Source organism: Xyrauchen texanus, chromosome 9 (genome assembly GCF_025860055.1).
Source record: "Xyrauchen texanus isolate HMW12.3.18 chromosome 9, RBS_HiC_50CHRs, whole genome shotgun sequence".
NCBI lineage: Eukaryota > Metazoa > Chordata > Actinopteri > Cypriniformes > Catostomidae > Xyrauchen > Xyrauchen texanus.
The window spans coordinates 14314501-14329646 of record NC_068284.1 but is presented as its reverse complement, the minus strand read 5'-3'; the positions used below and the strand labels follow the sequence as shown (position 1 = coordinate 14329646).

At 45.7% G+C, this 15146-nt stretch overlaps 1 protein-coding gene across 1 annotated transcript; it reads right to left on the bottom strand.

Annotated features, from left to right (window-relative positions):
- Nucleotides 1-114: 114 nt before the first annotated feature.
- Nucleotides 115-7038, bottom strand: dnajb4 (DnaJ heat shock protein family (Hsp40) member B4). Its single transcript, XM_052134367.1, has 3 exons — nt 6642-7038; nt 5623-6200; nt 115-1702 (listed from the first exon to the last, which is right to left on the bottom strand). The coding sequence occupies exons 1-3, from the start codon at nt 6850-6852 to the stop codon at nt 1469-1471; spliced, it is 1023 nt and encodes a 340-aa protein (XP_051990327.1). The 5' UTR covers nt 6853-7038; the 3' UTR covers nt 115-1468.
- Nucleotides 7039-15146: the final 8108 nt, after the last annotated feature.

The following is a 15146-nucleotide window of genomic DNA, read 5'->3' as shown; positions in this document are numbered from 1 at the left end:
TTTGTGAAAGATATAAGTGCCAGGTCTCTAAAGACCAAAATAATCTAAAGTTTTCAGTGAAATTCACATGCATCTAAGGGTTAAATCTTGAGTAAGTCAAGGGTTGTGTACCTTGTATGATTTTTATTAATTGTATCATAATAATTTTTCCAGAAACTGCCTTCCAAACACAAAACACTAGGAGAAGAAAATTGGCAAAAAGACTTGTAATGTAAGTTCAAATAATTATGATTATTCAAAGACTACAACTTTCCATGATTTTCCATGAATACATGTGGTATATGTGAACCCAGAGCACAAGTAACCACTTCAATTAAATATTTTGGTCTCTGTCAAAGACAAAATTGCTCGCACTTGGATCTGACATATCAGACCTGAAAAAGGCATTTGAGTATAGCTAAATGTTTAGAATACCTACCATGAATACCATCCATTGTCCTTCATTGCATTTAGCAAGTCACCGTGTAACTTGAACTGACTAACAGTACATGACCTGTAACAGTACTAAGAAATGTAAAACACAGAAAAAGGCAAACAAAAACATCTTTAAAATTTACTCTGTGTAATACTGATACGGTATAAAGTTGCAATAAAATGTTTTAAGATAATACTGCACAATTGAATTGAAGGGGGAACAAAAGCCAATAGATTGACATAGATTGCACTTTAAGCTTGCACTGTCACTGACATACTGTACATAGGCATGCAATGTAATTAATATATATATATATACACACACTCAATGAGCACTTTATTTACTTTTATTTACACTTGTACACCTACTTATTCATGCGATTATCTAATCAGCCAATTGTGTGGCAGCAGTGCAATGCATAAAATCAGTCAGAAATGGGTCAGGAGCTTCATTTAATGATCACATCAACCAACAGAATGGGGAAAAAAATGTATCTTAGTGATTTCAACTGTGGCATGATTGTTGGTGTCAGACGGGCTGGTTTGAGTATTTCTGTAACTGTTGATGATCTGGGATTTTTATGCACAACAGTCTCTAGAGTTTACTCCGAATGGTGCCAAAAAAACATCCAGTAAGTGGCAGTTCTGCGGAAGGAAACACCTTGTTGATGAGAGAGGTCAACGGAGAATGGTCAGACTAGTTCGAGCTGACAGAAAGGCTACGGTAACTTAGATAACCACTCTGTACAATTGTAGTGAGCAGAATAGCATCTCTGAATGCACAACACGTTGAACCTTGAGACGGATGGGCTACAAAAGCAGAAGACCTCATCAGGCACTTTATTACAGTCTTAATGTTCCTAATGAAGTGCTCAGAGAGTGTATATACGTACAGTAGATGTATTAGACATACAGCATGTAGACTATACAGAATAAACAATTAGATAAAAATAGAAATTGCACATTCTAAAAACGGATTTGTCATCATCGTCCACCTAAAAAGAGGACCAAATTGTTCATATAGAAATGTCACTACAGTCTATCCAACCTCAGTTTATGAGGTTGGTAAGTGCCGTTTCAGGACATCCTTGGCATTGGATGGCAGACTGTCAGGAAAGTGCACATCAAACTCTACAATGAGGTCCCCTCTTTGTTCTGAGTTCTTTGGGAAGGGCAATCCTTGTCCAGCAATTATCTTCCTCATGCCTGGTTTGATGACATCGGTTATCTTCATATTGCATGTTTTACCATCTATTGTTGACACGGTGACAGAGCAGCCACACAATGACTATGATAAAAAATACATTAAAAAAATTGTTAATCAGATAACTAATATTCCCAACTGTAAATCACACAAAAAACTCTAAGAAGTTCTAAACAGCTGAGCAATGGTATACTGCTTGCGAACATTCAGACATCCGCCACACCACTGAGGGAGGTGTTTAGAAGTAGATTTAAGTATGAGGACGCTACTTGTAAAACCTTAAAAATGTGTTATCAATGACTTTATGCCTCATTCTATGAGAAGAATTCACACAAGATCAGTAAAAAAAAAAAACTATTTTAACCAATCGATGATGATTTAAAGTAACATATACAGTAGATAACATCTTATTTGTCTTTTTTACATTCTGAATTCATGACGCTAATGTGCTAACATGCTATACACGGTCATAATATGTGCCGATTACACTCCGTAATTTATGATGACACTGATACTACTGCAAAGACTGGTGTATAAAAGAGTGTTAATGTTCAGAATAAAGACAAAAGAATGATGATTATAGAGGCATATCTTACTTTGGGCAGATGTGTGAATGGCTTTCGCTGCAGATGGCACATGAGTGAATGGGCACTTCAGAGTATTTGAGTAGATTAAATTCCTCTTTTAACTAATTAAACAAACAAAAACAAAACAATTGCATGACATGGTCTTGGATAATGTCTCTAAGCGAACGATCATACAGATGTAGGTAAGCTTGCCCCAGCTCGCTAATAACTACAGGCCCGTGTGTTCATGTTGACTGATGTTAACTGACTGAATGGGAATTAGCTGTTGGCTTTAAGGCTGGTGGATTCAGGTCACACCAGATGACATGGACCAATGTCAGTACGAAGGTGTTTAGCAGACGGTAAGAAGTTTTCTTAAAGCTTGCACTGGCGAGCTGTTACGAACCACCAGAATGAACTCACCTTATTTTTGGCCAGATTTTGTTCTAAATGTCATCACACCCATTAGTTCTTCGATTTCGTATGACGTATATTGTTTGAATATGAATTATGTAAATCTAACCTTTATAGTAATGTAATGGGAGCTGCTTTTCAGTTGATACCATACTTCAATGTTTCACGTTATTTATACATGCACCAATCATGTTAAATGGCAAGCATCCAGACAGGGAGAAAATAAAAATTGTAAAAGATTAATTATACTGCAGATACTGTCTGCAAAACAGAAATGTATCTGACTTGTTCTGTTTGTCACAAATAGGGCTGGGTATTGAGTTCGATACATTTTAGGTACTGACCGAATTGCCTCTAAACAATCGAGTATCAAAAATGTATTGTCGTTCGGTACCAAATTTCGATACCACAGGGGTTAATCTCATCAACGTCAGTGATAAGCATGTAGCATGCTAGATGTGCCCAAATCTAAAAGTGCAGGTGATTGGCTGTGTTTAGGCATCAAGGAAAAACACTAGTTTACGCCCGTTACGCCCAGAGACGCGGCTCACATGTGAGGCTGTAGTGTTTATGCGTCCCAACCCTCATAGATGTAAAAAATGTGGAAAAGATCAAGAGTGTGGCTACATGTCACCAGGCTCGATGCCAACAGCTCGTGATGCAATATTTGCGACAAGATAATTGATGCCAAGACCAACAACATGACAAATCTGATGAAGCACTTTACAGTGCACGGAATAAACTTAAAGAGCAGAAAGTTGCTCCGTCTTCGACTGCAAGAAGACTGAGCCGGTGAAGTCATCCTCTCAGCGTCCTGATACAGAGCTCCGTTCAACATCCCCACCACACGAGTCCTCCTCCAAAACTACTGACGAATGAAGCGGCGCTATGACTGGGACACCGATGGGTAGGTTAACGTTTAGCAAACAAACCAACAAACAAAATCAGCTAACTTGTAGTGGTACATGCTTGTGTACTTGTTAAATTAACATTCCTGCGCACGGTGACATAGTCCTATAAACTGGGACCTGCATAACGTTAGATATTGTTTGGATGTATGGCTATAGATAGCTAGCTAAATCGATGCTAAAAATGCTTTAAGGTTGACCGTAACTGATCAAGTTTAACGTACATTAAACTAGTTATCTTGTTAAACCGTACTTATCCTTAGGGTTGGCTGAATTAACAGTTTAGCTCTCTTGTTTGTTTTTTTCCCTCTTCACATTGATGTTATAGCCTCTGCCCCTGTCGACCCTGGCATGAGGAGACCAGAAGGCTCAGGAGATGAATCTTTGAGTCTGTAAAAAAAGTCTACAAACTGAAAAAAATTGTTTTTTGATGTAATAATTGTAATCTTGTTTAAACGGATTTCATAAAATTGGTATCGAAAAAAGTATCGTTCAGGAACCGGTATCGAAGTCAATATGTAATTTTTTTTAACTATATCAAGCCCTAGTCACAAACATATTTTTTTTAATTCTTTACAATTTTACCATTTTATGCCTAACAACACTTTTAAGTAGCTGGATTGGATAGACATTATGTAGTGGGATTTACAGACAGAAGACTGTCTATCAGTGATTCTGCCATATAAGTACATCTGGCCCTGTAACAGTTTAAGTAGGCAAGCTCCTTTTCTGGCATCTCACAACAGCTGATCCTGCTCATGTTCCTTCCTGTACAAACTCCATATTACATAAGAGACAAGACCTCAGTCAAATAATTAAAACAAAACTACTTATAAGGGGTATCTGTTCTCTTTTTAAAATTAGATAGATTAAACTGATAGATTTTAAAATATATTGGATGGATGGATGGATTAATGGATTGATGGGCAATAGACATACAGACAGACAGACAGGATAGACAGACAGACACTATAGACAGATAGATAGACAGACAGGATAGATAGATGATAGACAGACAGACAGGATAGATAGATAGACAGACAGGATAGATAGATAGATAGATAGATGATAGAAAGACAGACAGGATAGATAGACAGAGAGACAGACAGACAGGATAGATAGATGGATAGATAGATAGATGATAGACAGACAGACAGGATAGATAGACAGACAGGACAGATAGACAGACAGGATAGATAGATAGATAAATAGATAGATAGATAGATATATGATAGACAGACAGACAGGATAGATAGACAGAGAGACAGACAGACAGGATAGATAGATGGATAGATAGATGATAGACAGACAGACAGGATAGATAGACAGACAGGACAGATAGACAGACAGGATAGATAGATAGATAGATAGATAGATAGATAGATAGATAGATAGATAGATGATAGACAGACAGACAGGATACATAGATAGATGATAGACAGACAGACAGGATAGATAGATAGATAGATGATAGATAGACAGAGAGACAGACAGACAGGATAGATAGATAGACAGACAGGATAGATAGATGATGATAGATAGATGATAGATAGATAGATAGACAGACAGGATAGATAGACAGATGATAGATAGACAGAGAGACAGACAGACAGGATAGATAGATGATAGACAGACAGACAGGATAGATAGATGATAGATAGACAGAGAGACAGACAGACAGGATAGATAGATAGATAGACAGACAGGATAGACAGATAGATAGATAGATGATAGACAGACAGACAGGATAGATAGATGATAGATAGATGATAGACAGACAGACAGACAGACAGACAGGATAGATAGATGATAGATAGACAGAGAGACAGACAGGATAGATAGATAGATAGATAGATAGATAGATAGATAGATAGATAGATAGATAGATCGACAGACAGACAGACAGACAGACAGAGAGCTACATCTTCAAAGACAGACAGACTACAGATGGAAGGATGAATTAATGGGCGACAGAGAGACAGGATGGATGGACCGACAGAGAGCTACTATTCACAGACAGGCAGACTATATATGGATGGATAACCATGTGCACCTGAATGGGGATGCTATCAAAGAGATGGAAATATGTATGAGCACTCATCTAAGTGGATCTCACCTGGCGCAAACTGACCCGAACCGGGTACACGATATCAGAGCCCTCTCGTTTAAAGTGGGCGTGAGGCTTGTCCTTGATGACAAACACAATATCAGCGGGAATCGTGCTGGGCGATTCGTCGCCTTCGCGTGGGAACGTGATTTTGGTTCCTTCTTTCCAGCCACGCTTGATCTCAATAGTAAGGATTTTGTCCTCGGTTCTCATTGTCCGACCATCTGGATTCAAGCGCTTGCGTGAGATCTTCATGCGCTTGGTGCACCCATGAAAAACCTCCTCCAAAGTCACCCGGAGCTCGTGGTGGATCGCGGGGTCTTGTTTTCTGCGCGGCGGGCCGCCCTGACCAATGTGCCGCTCGCGTGGAAATCCACTGACGTTAAAACTAGTAAAAGAACCAAAGGGGTCACTTCCGTCCACCTCCATGCCATCGTCATCTCGTCCATTAACTTTTCTGCCGAAAAATATCTCGAAAGGATTGGCGCCCCCGAAAAACGTGGCAAACGTCGCATGAGGATCTCCATGGAAGGTGTAGGTGAAGTTGCCACCTGGCCCGTCCGTCGCACCTCCACCTCCTTTAAGCCCTAATAATAAACAGATTTAAGAAACAAAAAAACTGTTTTATTTCTGCGGGGGGGACACAAAGTAAAATTTAGGCCCCAGGCCTCGCGGTGTACGCTTGAATTACTGTATGCAACCCAGTACCCCAATATAAACACTCACATCATATATGAGATATTAGTCAAAACATAACGCTATAAAACAGCAGCGGTAACATCGTTGCCCAACCAATTCCGACATACTGCTCGATAAAATAAGGACATTACACGATGCTTTGTTTTCGATTTAAGACAATATGAGCACTGCAAATGCACAACAAAACCCAGACTCCGTATTAACTGTGCAGTCTCATGTTCATCACATCATTTGTCTGTTATATTTTGTGATTCGACATAACGAAAAAAAGGATTAAAGATGAAATATGTTTCAGTATTATTACGAACATTATAAAGTAGGAACCATACCTTCTTCGCCGTATTGGTCATATATTTCTCTTTTCTTTGGATCACTAAGAACTTCATAAGCCTCCGCGACCTCCTTGAATTTCTCCTCCGCATTGGCCGCCTTGTTTTTGTCAGGATGCCATTTCAGAGCCTGTTTTCTGTACGCCTTTTTGATATCGTCGTCCGATGACCCTTTCGGAATTCCCAAAATCTTGTAATAATCTTTGCCCATTGTCTCTAATGAATGAAGACCGTTTTGACGGCGCTGCCTGTGGACTCGTCAGAGATTAAAACACTGTTAGTGGGTACAGTCAGAATCCTGCCTCTTTAAACTGGGATACAGATGGTTGGTGCTGCTATGTTTGTTCAGAGGCGGTTACTCAGCTCTAAAGATCTTGTGTTATTTTACTCTCTTTAAATAGCCATCGCTCCCTCCCCTGTATCAGTGCAGCTCACTGCAATCCGAGGGTGCTTTCTAGAAAGTAAGAGATGAGGCACGTCATTTCCCATTTTCAGAAATATCTAAATTCACTGAAGCCCAGGAGGGTTTGTATAAAAATGTAGCATATAACTCAGTGTGTGTGTGTGTGTACTGTGTAGATGGTGTTTGGTGACCCAATGATCAGTGGTAAACATCAGATTATGATGAGGTTATAAGTGAATAATAGCTTAAATTTGCATCAAACAACTTAAATCACATGACTGGCATCTTTTTTGAAGCTTGACAGTTCCAGTTCCCATTATGTTGAATAACCATTGTGTCCTTGAGCAAGGCACTTAACTCCATGTTGCTCCGGGTGGATTGTCCCTGTAATAAGTGCACTGTAAGTCGCTTTGGATGAAAGCGTATAAATGTAAATGTCTGTCTGTCTGTCTGTCTGTCTGTCTGTCTATGTATCCTGTCTGTGAAGATGTAGCGGTCTGATTGTCTGTCTGTTGCCAATCAATCCATTAATCTTTCATCATTCATCAATTCATCCATCCATTATCTATATCCTGTCTATCTATCGTCTATGTGACTTTAGGCTTGTTGTTGCCCATTGTGACTTTACTATATGATATATACATACTGTATAGTATGCCAAAAGCAGTACATCAAAAAATGTGTATGTCCGAAACATCAGTATTCATAAAACAGTATTTGAGAAATTCTTGGATTGCCTGCAACATCTGTTGAGATTATAAAGAGTGCAATCCACTCTTTAAACTTAAACAATATTACATCAGAATCAAAACACTGAATTAAAAAAACGTGGTGAACTTGCGAGTCGGGCAGCTTCACCTGTAAGTCCTGCATACACCAGGTGGTTAAATTGTACTTGAACAAAACCAGACTAAATAAGATAGTTGTTGGGAATCAGGTCAGAGGACAAGGCCCGCAAAGCCGGATGAAGTATGTCCGGGCCTACCTGCATACCTTAAGAAGAATGTACTTTCTTAACAGCCAAAGAACAAACGGCCAGAACGTATTTCATCAAATGCTGTACACACTCTTATATACAATATGTGAATTTTGACACAATTGTTGCACTCTAATCTGTCTTGGATAGTATTTTTCTAATGCAATTGAAACTTTGTAATGCAGCCTTTTTTATACTACTGTCTCCATAAGATTAATAGCTTATGTTATTGTTCCTCTTTTGTAAGTCATTTTGGATAAAAGTGTCTGCCAGACGAGTAAATGTAAATTTAACTTATATTTAAATTTATGCATTTGGCAGACACTTTTATCCAAAGCAACTTACAGTTGTAGCGAATACAAGTAGAGACAGTCACAATGTCGGAGAAAAAACTGCTTTATTACAATAAAATCAGGCAACAGTACAAAACAAGGGCAAAACCAGTTAAGAGTAGTCAAGGGGAGCGTGGGGGTCAAAAGGCCGGGGAATCAACGTAGAGTAAAGGGGCAAATCCGGGAGAGAGTGGTGAACGAGAGCGGGAGGTCGAAGCCAGGAAACAAGCACAACTAGACGGGATCGAAGACAGGGGAACAAGGGGAGCTGGCAAGCTAAGAGGAGGACAAGAGGAGTTCAAGAGATCAAAACTAGACGAGACTAGCGGGGGCAAAGACACGGGAAACTAAATACAATAACCAACAACCGTGAGACGAAAGGGTAGTGATATATATAGGGGCGAGTGCAGGTGTAAACCATGACAGGTGATGAGATGAGTGCAGGTGAAACTAATGTGCAGGAGTGCAGATGACGTGAGTGCAGGTGGTCATAATGTTCTGGGGGATTGGAAACGCGTGAGAAACTCGAGGAAGGGAGATTGCCTACGAGCATGTGAGCGAGTAGGAGCAAAGTGGGCGTGAGGGCTCGAGCGAGCAAAAAGAGCATGCAAGCTCGAGGGGGCGGAACAAGCGTGGGAGCTCGAGGGGGCGGAACGAGCGTGGAAGCTCGAGGGGGCGGAGCGAGGGAGCGGGGTTCGTGACAGTACTCCCCCCTCTAAAACGGACGGCTCCTGACGGCCGCGCTCGGTTGCGAGGAAGTGGTGCTGGACGAACCCAACAAACAAAAAACCCTGAACAGACAACCCACAAAACACACAAACAAAATTGAGGGCAGTCCAAGGGGCATAGAGGGAAATGAGACAGTCCATGGGGTCATTGGGCAGTATCAAGGCAAGGTCTGGGGGAACATAGCGGACAGGCGGGTGGTCGGGAGATCTAGGGGGCAGCCGTAGGGCAGAGACAGGGTCAGGGGGTCTGGAAGGCGACTGGAGGACAGGGACTGGGTCCGGGGGTCTGGAAGGTGACCACCGGACAGGAATAGGGTCCGGAGGCCAGGGAAGAGGCCACAGGACAGGGAGAGGGTCAGGAAGTCCGGGCTGAGCCGTGAAAGGCGGTGCCGTCAGAGGCGGCACTGTAGGCGGCTCTGGAGGTGGGGTCCTGGAAGGCTCTGGAGGTGGAGCCAAAGGAGGCTTTAGGGGCGAAGGCCTGAAAGGCTCTGGAGGTGGAGCCGAAGGAGGCTTTAGGGGGGAAGGCCTGGAAGGCTCAGGAGGTGGAGCCAATGGAGGTGGCGCCGTGGGAGGTCCCCGAGGGACGACCTGGCAGGCTCTGTAGTCTCAGGGGGTAGAGCCGTAGGAGGCCCGAGAGGCGGAGCCATAGAAAGCTCTGGAGTCTTTGGGAGCAGAGCCGTGAGGGGCTCGGGAGGTGGAGCCGTGGGAGGCTCTGGAGGGGGAGCCGTAGGAGGCTCAGGAGGCGGAGCCGTAGGAGGCTCGAGAGGCGGAGCCGTAGGAGGCTCGGGAGGCGGAGCCCTAGGAAGCTCTGGAGTCTCTGGGAGTAGAGCCGTGAGAGGCTCGGGGAAAAAGGTCGTGGAAGACTCGAGAGGCTCTAGAGGTGGGGCCCTGGAAGGCTCGAGAGGCTCGAGGGGGGGAGTCATGAAAGACTCAAGAGACGGAGCCCCGAGAGGCTCTGGAGGGGAGGAGCCCTGGAAGACTTGAGAGACGAAGCCCCGAGAGGCCGGAGGGGAGGAGGAGCCCTGAGAGACTCGAGGGACGGGGCCCTGAAAGACTCGAGAGGAGAAGCCCTGAGAGGCTTGGAAGGAGGTGGAGCCCTGAAAGACTCGAGAGGAGAAGCCCTGAGAGGCTTGAGGGGAGGAGGAGCCCTGAGAGACTCGAGAGGGGAAGCCCTGAGAGGCTTGAGAGGGGGAGGAGCCCTGAGAGACCCGAGAGGCAAAGCAGTGAGAGGGGTGGAGCCATGAAAGACTCGAGAGGAGAAGCCCTGAGAGGCTTGGGACGGGGAGCCCTGAAAGACTCAAGAGAAGAAGCCCTGAGAGGCTCGAGAGGAGGAGCCCTGGGAGGCTTGGGAGGAGGAGGCTTGGGAGGAGGAGCCTTGGAAGGCTCGAGAAGAGGAGCCCTGGGAGGCTTGGGAGGAGGAGCCTTGAAAGACTCGGGAGGAGAAGCCCTGAGAGGCGGCGCTCTGGGAGGCTCGAGAGACTTGAAAGGCAGAACCCTGGGGGGCTTGGGAGGTAGAGCTCTGGGAGGCTCGAGAGGAGGAGCCTTAGGAGGCTCGAGAGGAAGAGCCCTGGGAGGCTTGAGAGGAAGAGCCCTGGGAGGCTTGAGAGGAGGAGCCTTGGGAGACTCGAGAGGCGGAGGCCGCGAGGGCTCTGAGGGGCGAGCAGAGGCTGGCAGAGCCGTGGAAGACTCTGAGAGCGGAGCAGAGGCTGGCAGAGCCGTGGAAGACTCTGAGGGCGGAGCAGAACCCGGCAGAGCCGTGGAAGACTCTGGGGGCGGAGCAGAACCCGGCAGAGCCGTAGAAGACCCTGGGGGCGGAGCAGAACCCGGCAGAGCCGTGGAAGACCCTGGGGGTGGAGCAGAACCCGGCAGAGCCGTGGAAGACCCTGGGGGCGGAGCAGAACCCGGCAGAGCCGTGGAAGACTCTGGGGCGGAGCAGAACCCGGCAGAGCCGTGGAAGACTCTGGGGGCGGAGCAGAACCCGGCAGAGCCGTGGAAGACTCTGGGGACGGAGCAGAACCCGGCAGAGCCATGGAAGACTCTGGGGGCGGAGCAGAGGTCAGTAGAGCTGTGGAAGACTCTGAGGGAACCTCTGCGGTCTTGAGCACAAGACGAGACTGGGGAGAAGGGGCCCTCTTCCTTCTCTTGCGTCCTCGGCCAACAGGGGACGTGGCCATGGGGACGGTCGAGGCTACAGGCGCTGGCTCGCTGACCGTGGCGGGCAGGGCGCTGGCTCGTTGGCCATGGCGGGCATGGGCGCTGGCTCGTTGGCCTTGGTGGACATGGGCGCTGGCTCGTTGGCCGTGGCGGGCATGGGCGCTGACTCTCTGGCCGTGGCAGGCATGGGCGTTGACTCGCTGGCCGTGCCAGGCTTCGAGACTGGGGCCGTGACAGGCTTCGGGACTGGGGCCGTGACAGGCCTCGGGACTGGGGCCGTGTCAGGCTTCGGGGCTAGGGCCGTGTCAGGCTTCGGGACTGGGGCCGTGACAGGCCTCGGGACTGGGGCCGTGTCAGGCTTCAGGATTAGGGCTGTGACAGGCTTCGGGACTAGGGCCGTGACAGGCTTCGGGACTGGGGCCGTGACAGGCCTCGGGACTGGGGCCGTGTCAGGCTTCGGGGCTAGGGCCGTGTAAGGCTTCGGGGCTAGGGCCGTGTCAGGCTTCGGGATGAGGGCCGTGTCAGGCTTCGGGACTAGGGCCGTGTCAGGCTTCGGGACGAGGGCCGTGACAGGCTTCGGGACTAGGGCCGTGACAGGCTTTGGGACGGGGGCCGTGTAAGGATTCAAGACGGGGGCCGTGGTAGGCTTCAAGACGGGGGCCGTGGTAGGCTTCAAGACGGGGGCCGTGGTATGGAACGCTGGTTCAGTTTCTGCCTCCCCCACAGTAAACGAGGAACCAGCGTACAGTAGGGCGAGGTCAATAAACTGAGCCAGGTTGAGAGAGCAGCGACCACCTGGCATGAATGATGAGGTTGGCTCATTCAGTCCACATTGAAAAATGTCTTTCAGAGCCACCTCATCAAAATTCACCTGGTACGCCAGGGCACAAAAATCCATAACAAAAACCTCCAAAGGTTGACTCCCCTGACGCAACCCCAAGAGTCGGGCCGTTGGCTCCTTAATGTCGAGGGCAGGGTTATGAGTTACACAACCACTGCCTCGCATAAAAACCCCTTGGTCAGCGTCCGAAGAGCCAAAAAAACCTCTCCGGGGGTGGAGAGTTCACGGCGCTCAAATATGCATGGGAAGCATAAACGGGCTCAGGGGCAGACACAGGTGACGCAGGGTGACAAAAATCAAAAATCGCACGTATCTGCAGGCCCTGGGCTGTGAGCGTGCGATCATGACTCCCACCGGTAGATCCTGGGGCAGAGTGCGCTGAAAACCTCCGCTCTAGTGAGCTGCGTGAATTCTCCGCGTGATGCATTGTGACTGTCTTCGGTGGGGTTGGTTATTCTGTAGCGAATACAAGTAGAGACAGTCACAATGTTGGAGAAAAAACTGCTTTATTACAATAAAAGCAGGCAACAGTACAAAACAAGGGCAAAACCAGTTAAGAGTAGTCAAGGGGAGCGTGGGGGTCAAAAGGCCGGGGAATCAACGTAGAGTAAAGGGGCAAATCCGGGAGAGAGTGGTGAACGAGAGCGGAGGTCGAGCCGGGAAACAAGCACAACTAGACGGGATCGAAGACAGGGGAACAAGGGGAGCTGGCAAGCTAAGAGGAGGACAAGAGGAGTTCAAGAGATCAAAACTAGACGAGACTAGCGGGGGCAAAGACACGGGAAACTAAATACAATAACCAACAACCGTGAGACGAAAGGGTAGTGATATATATAGGGGCGAGTGCAGGTGTAAACCATGACAGGTGATGAGACGAGTGCAGGTGAAACTAATGTGCAGGAGTGCAGATGACGCGAGTGCAGGTGGTCATAATGTTCTGGGGGATTGGAAACGCGTGAGAAACTCGAGGAAGGGAGATTGCCTACGAGCATGTGAGCGAGTAGGAGCAAAGTGGGCGTGAGGGCACGAGCGAGCAAAAAGAGCATGCAAGCTCGAGGGGGCGGAACGAGCGTAGGAGCTCGAGGGGGCGGAACGAGCGTAGGAGCTCGAGGGGGCGGAACGAGCGTGGAAGCTCGAGGGGGCGGAGCGAGGGAGCGGGGTTCGTGACAACAGTGCACTTATTACAGGGACAAAATCTTAAGCTGCCCTTTAAGCCATAGTCAAATTGTGTTGTATCTGTCTTCATCAGAGCACAGTAATCAAAGTTACCACAGGCCATAGGACGTCATTTTCTAAAAATAGTCGGAAAATGTCAGATATTAAAAGGCAGTACTCATTCTAAGTTTAGTAGTTCAATGTTACCCTGGCTGGTGGCAGCTTGCCAGCAAAAGATCCAGTTTCCTCTCCATCCCAACCTTTCCTCCTGACCAGACTTGCTTTGCATATTTAAAGTAATCTTTTATAATATATTAAAGTCTAGTGTAGCAATAGATTTTGTGGCGTGTGAATATTATTGTTCTAGTACTGTGATCTGCACTGCGTCATATCAGACCCAATAATAAACATCACAGCCATCTGCTGGTTAGCATTGGTACAGCTAGCAGGTTTTCCTACAGTCAGGATGGAGTAGCGTTGCACCATTGTACAAAACAAGTGACGTGTCCAGACCTCTGACTTGGCTGGCCCATGAGGGGCACATGCCAAGGGATTAAGATTTGGTTTATTAGCATGACCTAGTAGCATGACCCCTGCCGAAAGATGCCATAACTACAACATTCTGAGGGCAAATAGCATCTGTCTCCATTCAAAAGAAGCTGTGTATTTTAACCAAATTAGTTTTTTGCAAGGAATATTTCAATTGTAAATATTTCACTATGTTATGGTAGTTTTTAAAAATGTACTTAAAATAAAGTACATTTAAATTCCCATACTAACATAGCCAGCACAAGTTATTTCACATTATCGATTCAAAACTATGAATGTTGTGCTATATGATAAAGATATGGTAGTAACAAATTGTTATTCATTTAGGCACAACAAAATACATTCAGGGGAATAACTAAAGGGAGGGCAGCCTTGGCAGTCGCCCTAGGGCCTGGGGTGAGAGGGACCCACAACAGGTGACCAAAAGGAACCATAAAAATGACTGCGGACCCGACGGGTGACGATAAATGACACATGCTCCCCAAGGAGTGGGCCGACAGGTTCTTTGCACTGTGGCCCATAAGATCCAAGTTACAGCACTGAACATATTTTATTTCATGGCTCTCTTTATATCATGAATACTCAATTCTGATTGGTCATCCAGTGGTCTGATATTTCTGAATAATGACTGCACATCCAAGGATAAAGGGATATTTCACTGGTCATCTGGGTATTGCAAGTCTCCTACATCTAATATGCACTCTTAATATTTCCATATATCCATTTATTTACTTCTTTGGCAGGCAGTCTTGTAATAAATGGAATTTTGAGCAGCCAGATGGTGATTTATGCAAAAAAAAACACCAACAGGTTCATCAGAACCCTGACTTGGAGCAGAAGTTTAATTCAGTGTTTCTGGAAACTCTGCAGTCTCTTTCTTCTCACACAATCACATCATTCTTACAAATCGACATTGCATGTCTATTTTATTCTTTATAAGCGGGATAATGTACAGTAAGCCAGTCTTTATCTTAAAATAAACCCATGCAGTGTAATATCCAAGGAAACTATATGAAATGGGGTTGGGGAGTAACAGAATACATCTTGTCTAAATATGGAATAATTTATCCAAAAATTAATATCCTGTCATTTACTGACCCTTATGTTGTTCCAAACACGCACTCACGATTGCGATCACAAATCAGATTGATCTATTTCTCAAGTTCAGCTGACCCAATGATCCCGTCGCAGAGGTAAACATCAGATTATGATGAGGTTATAAGTGAATAATAACTTAAATTTGCATCAAATAACATAAATCACATGACTGGCATCTTTTTTGAAGCTTGACAGTTCCAGTTCCTGTTATTTTTAATTGGATTATCCAAGGAAATTAAAGCTGCATGCCAAATCCCATACTTCTGTTC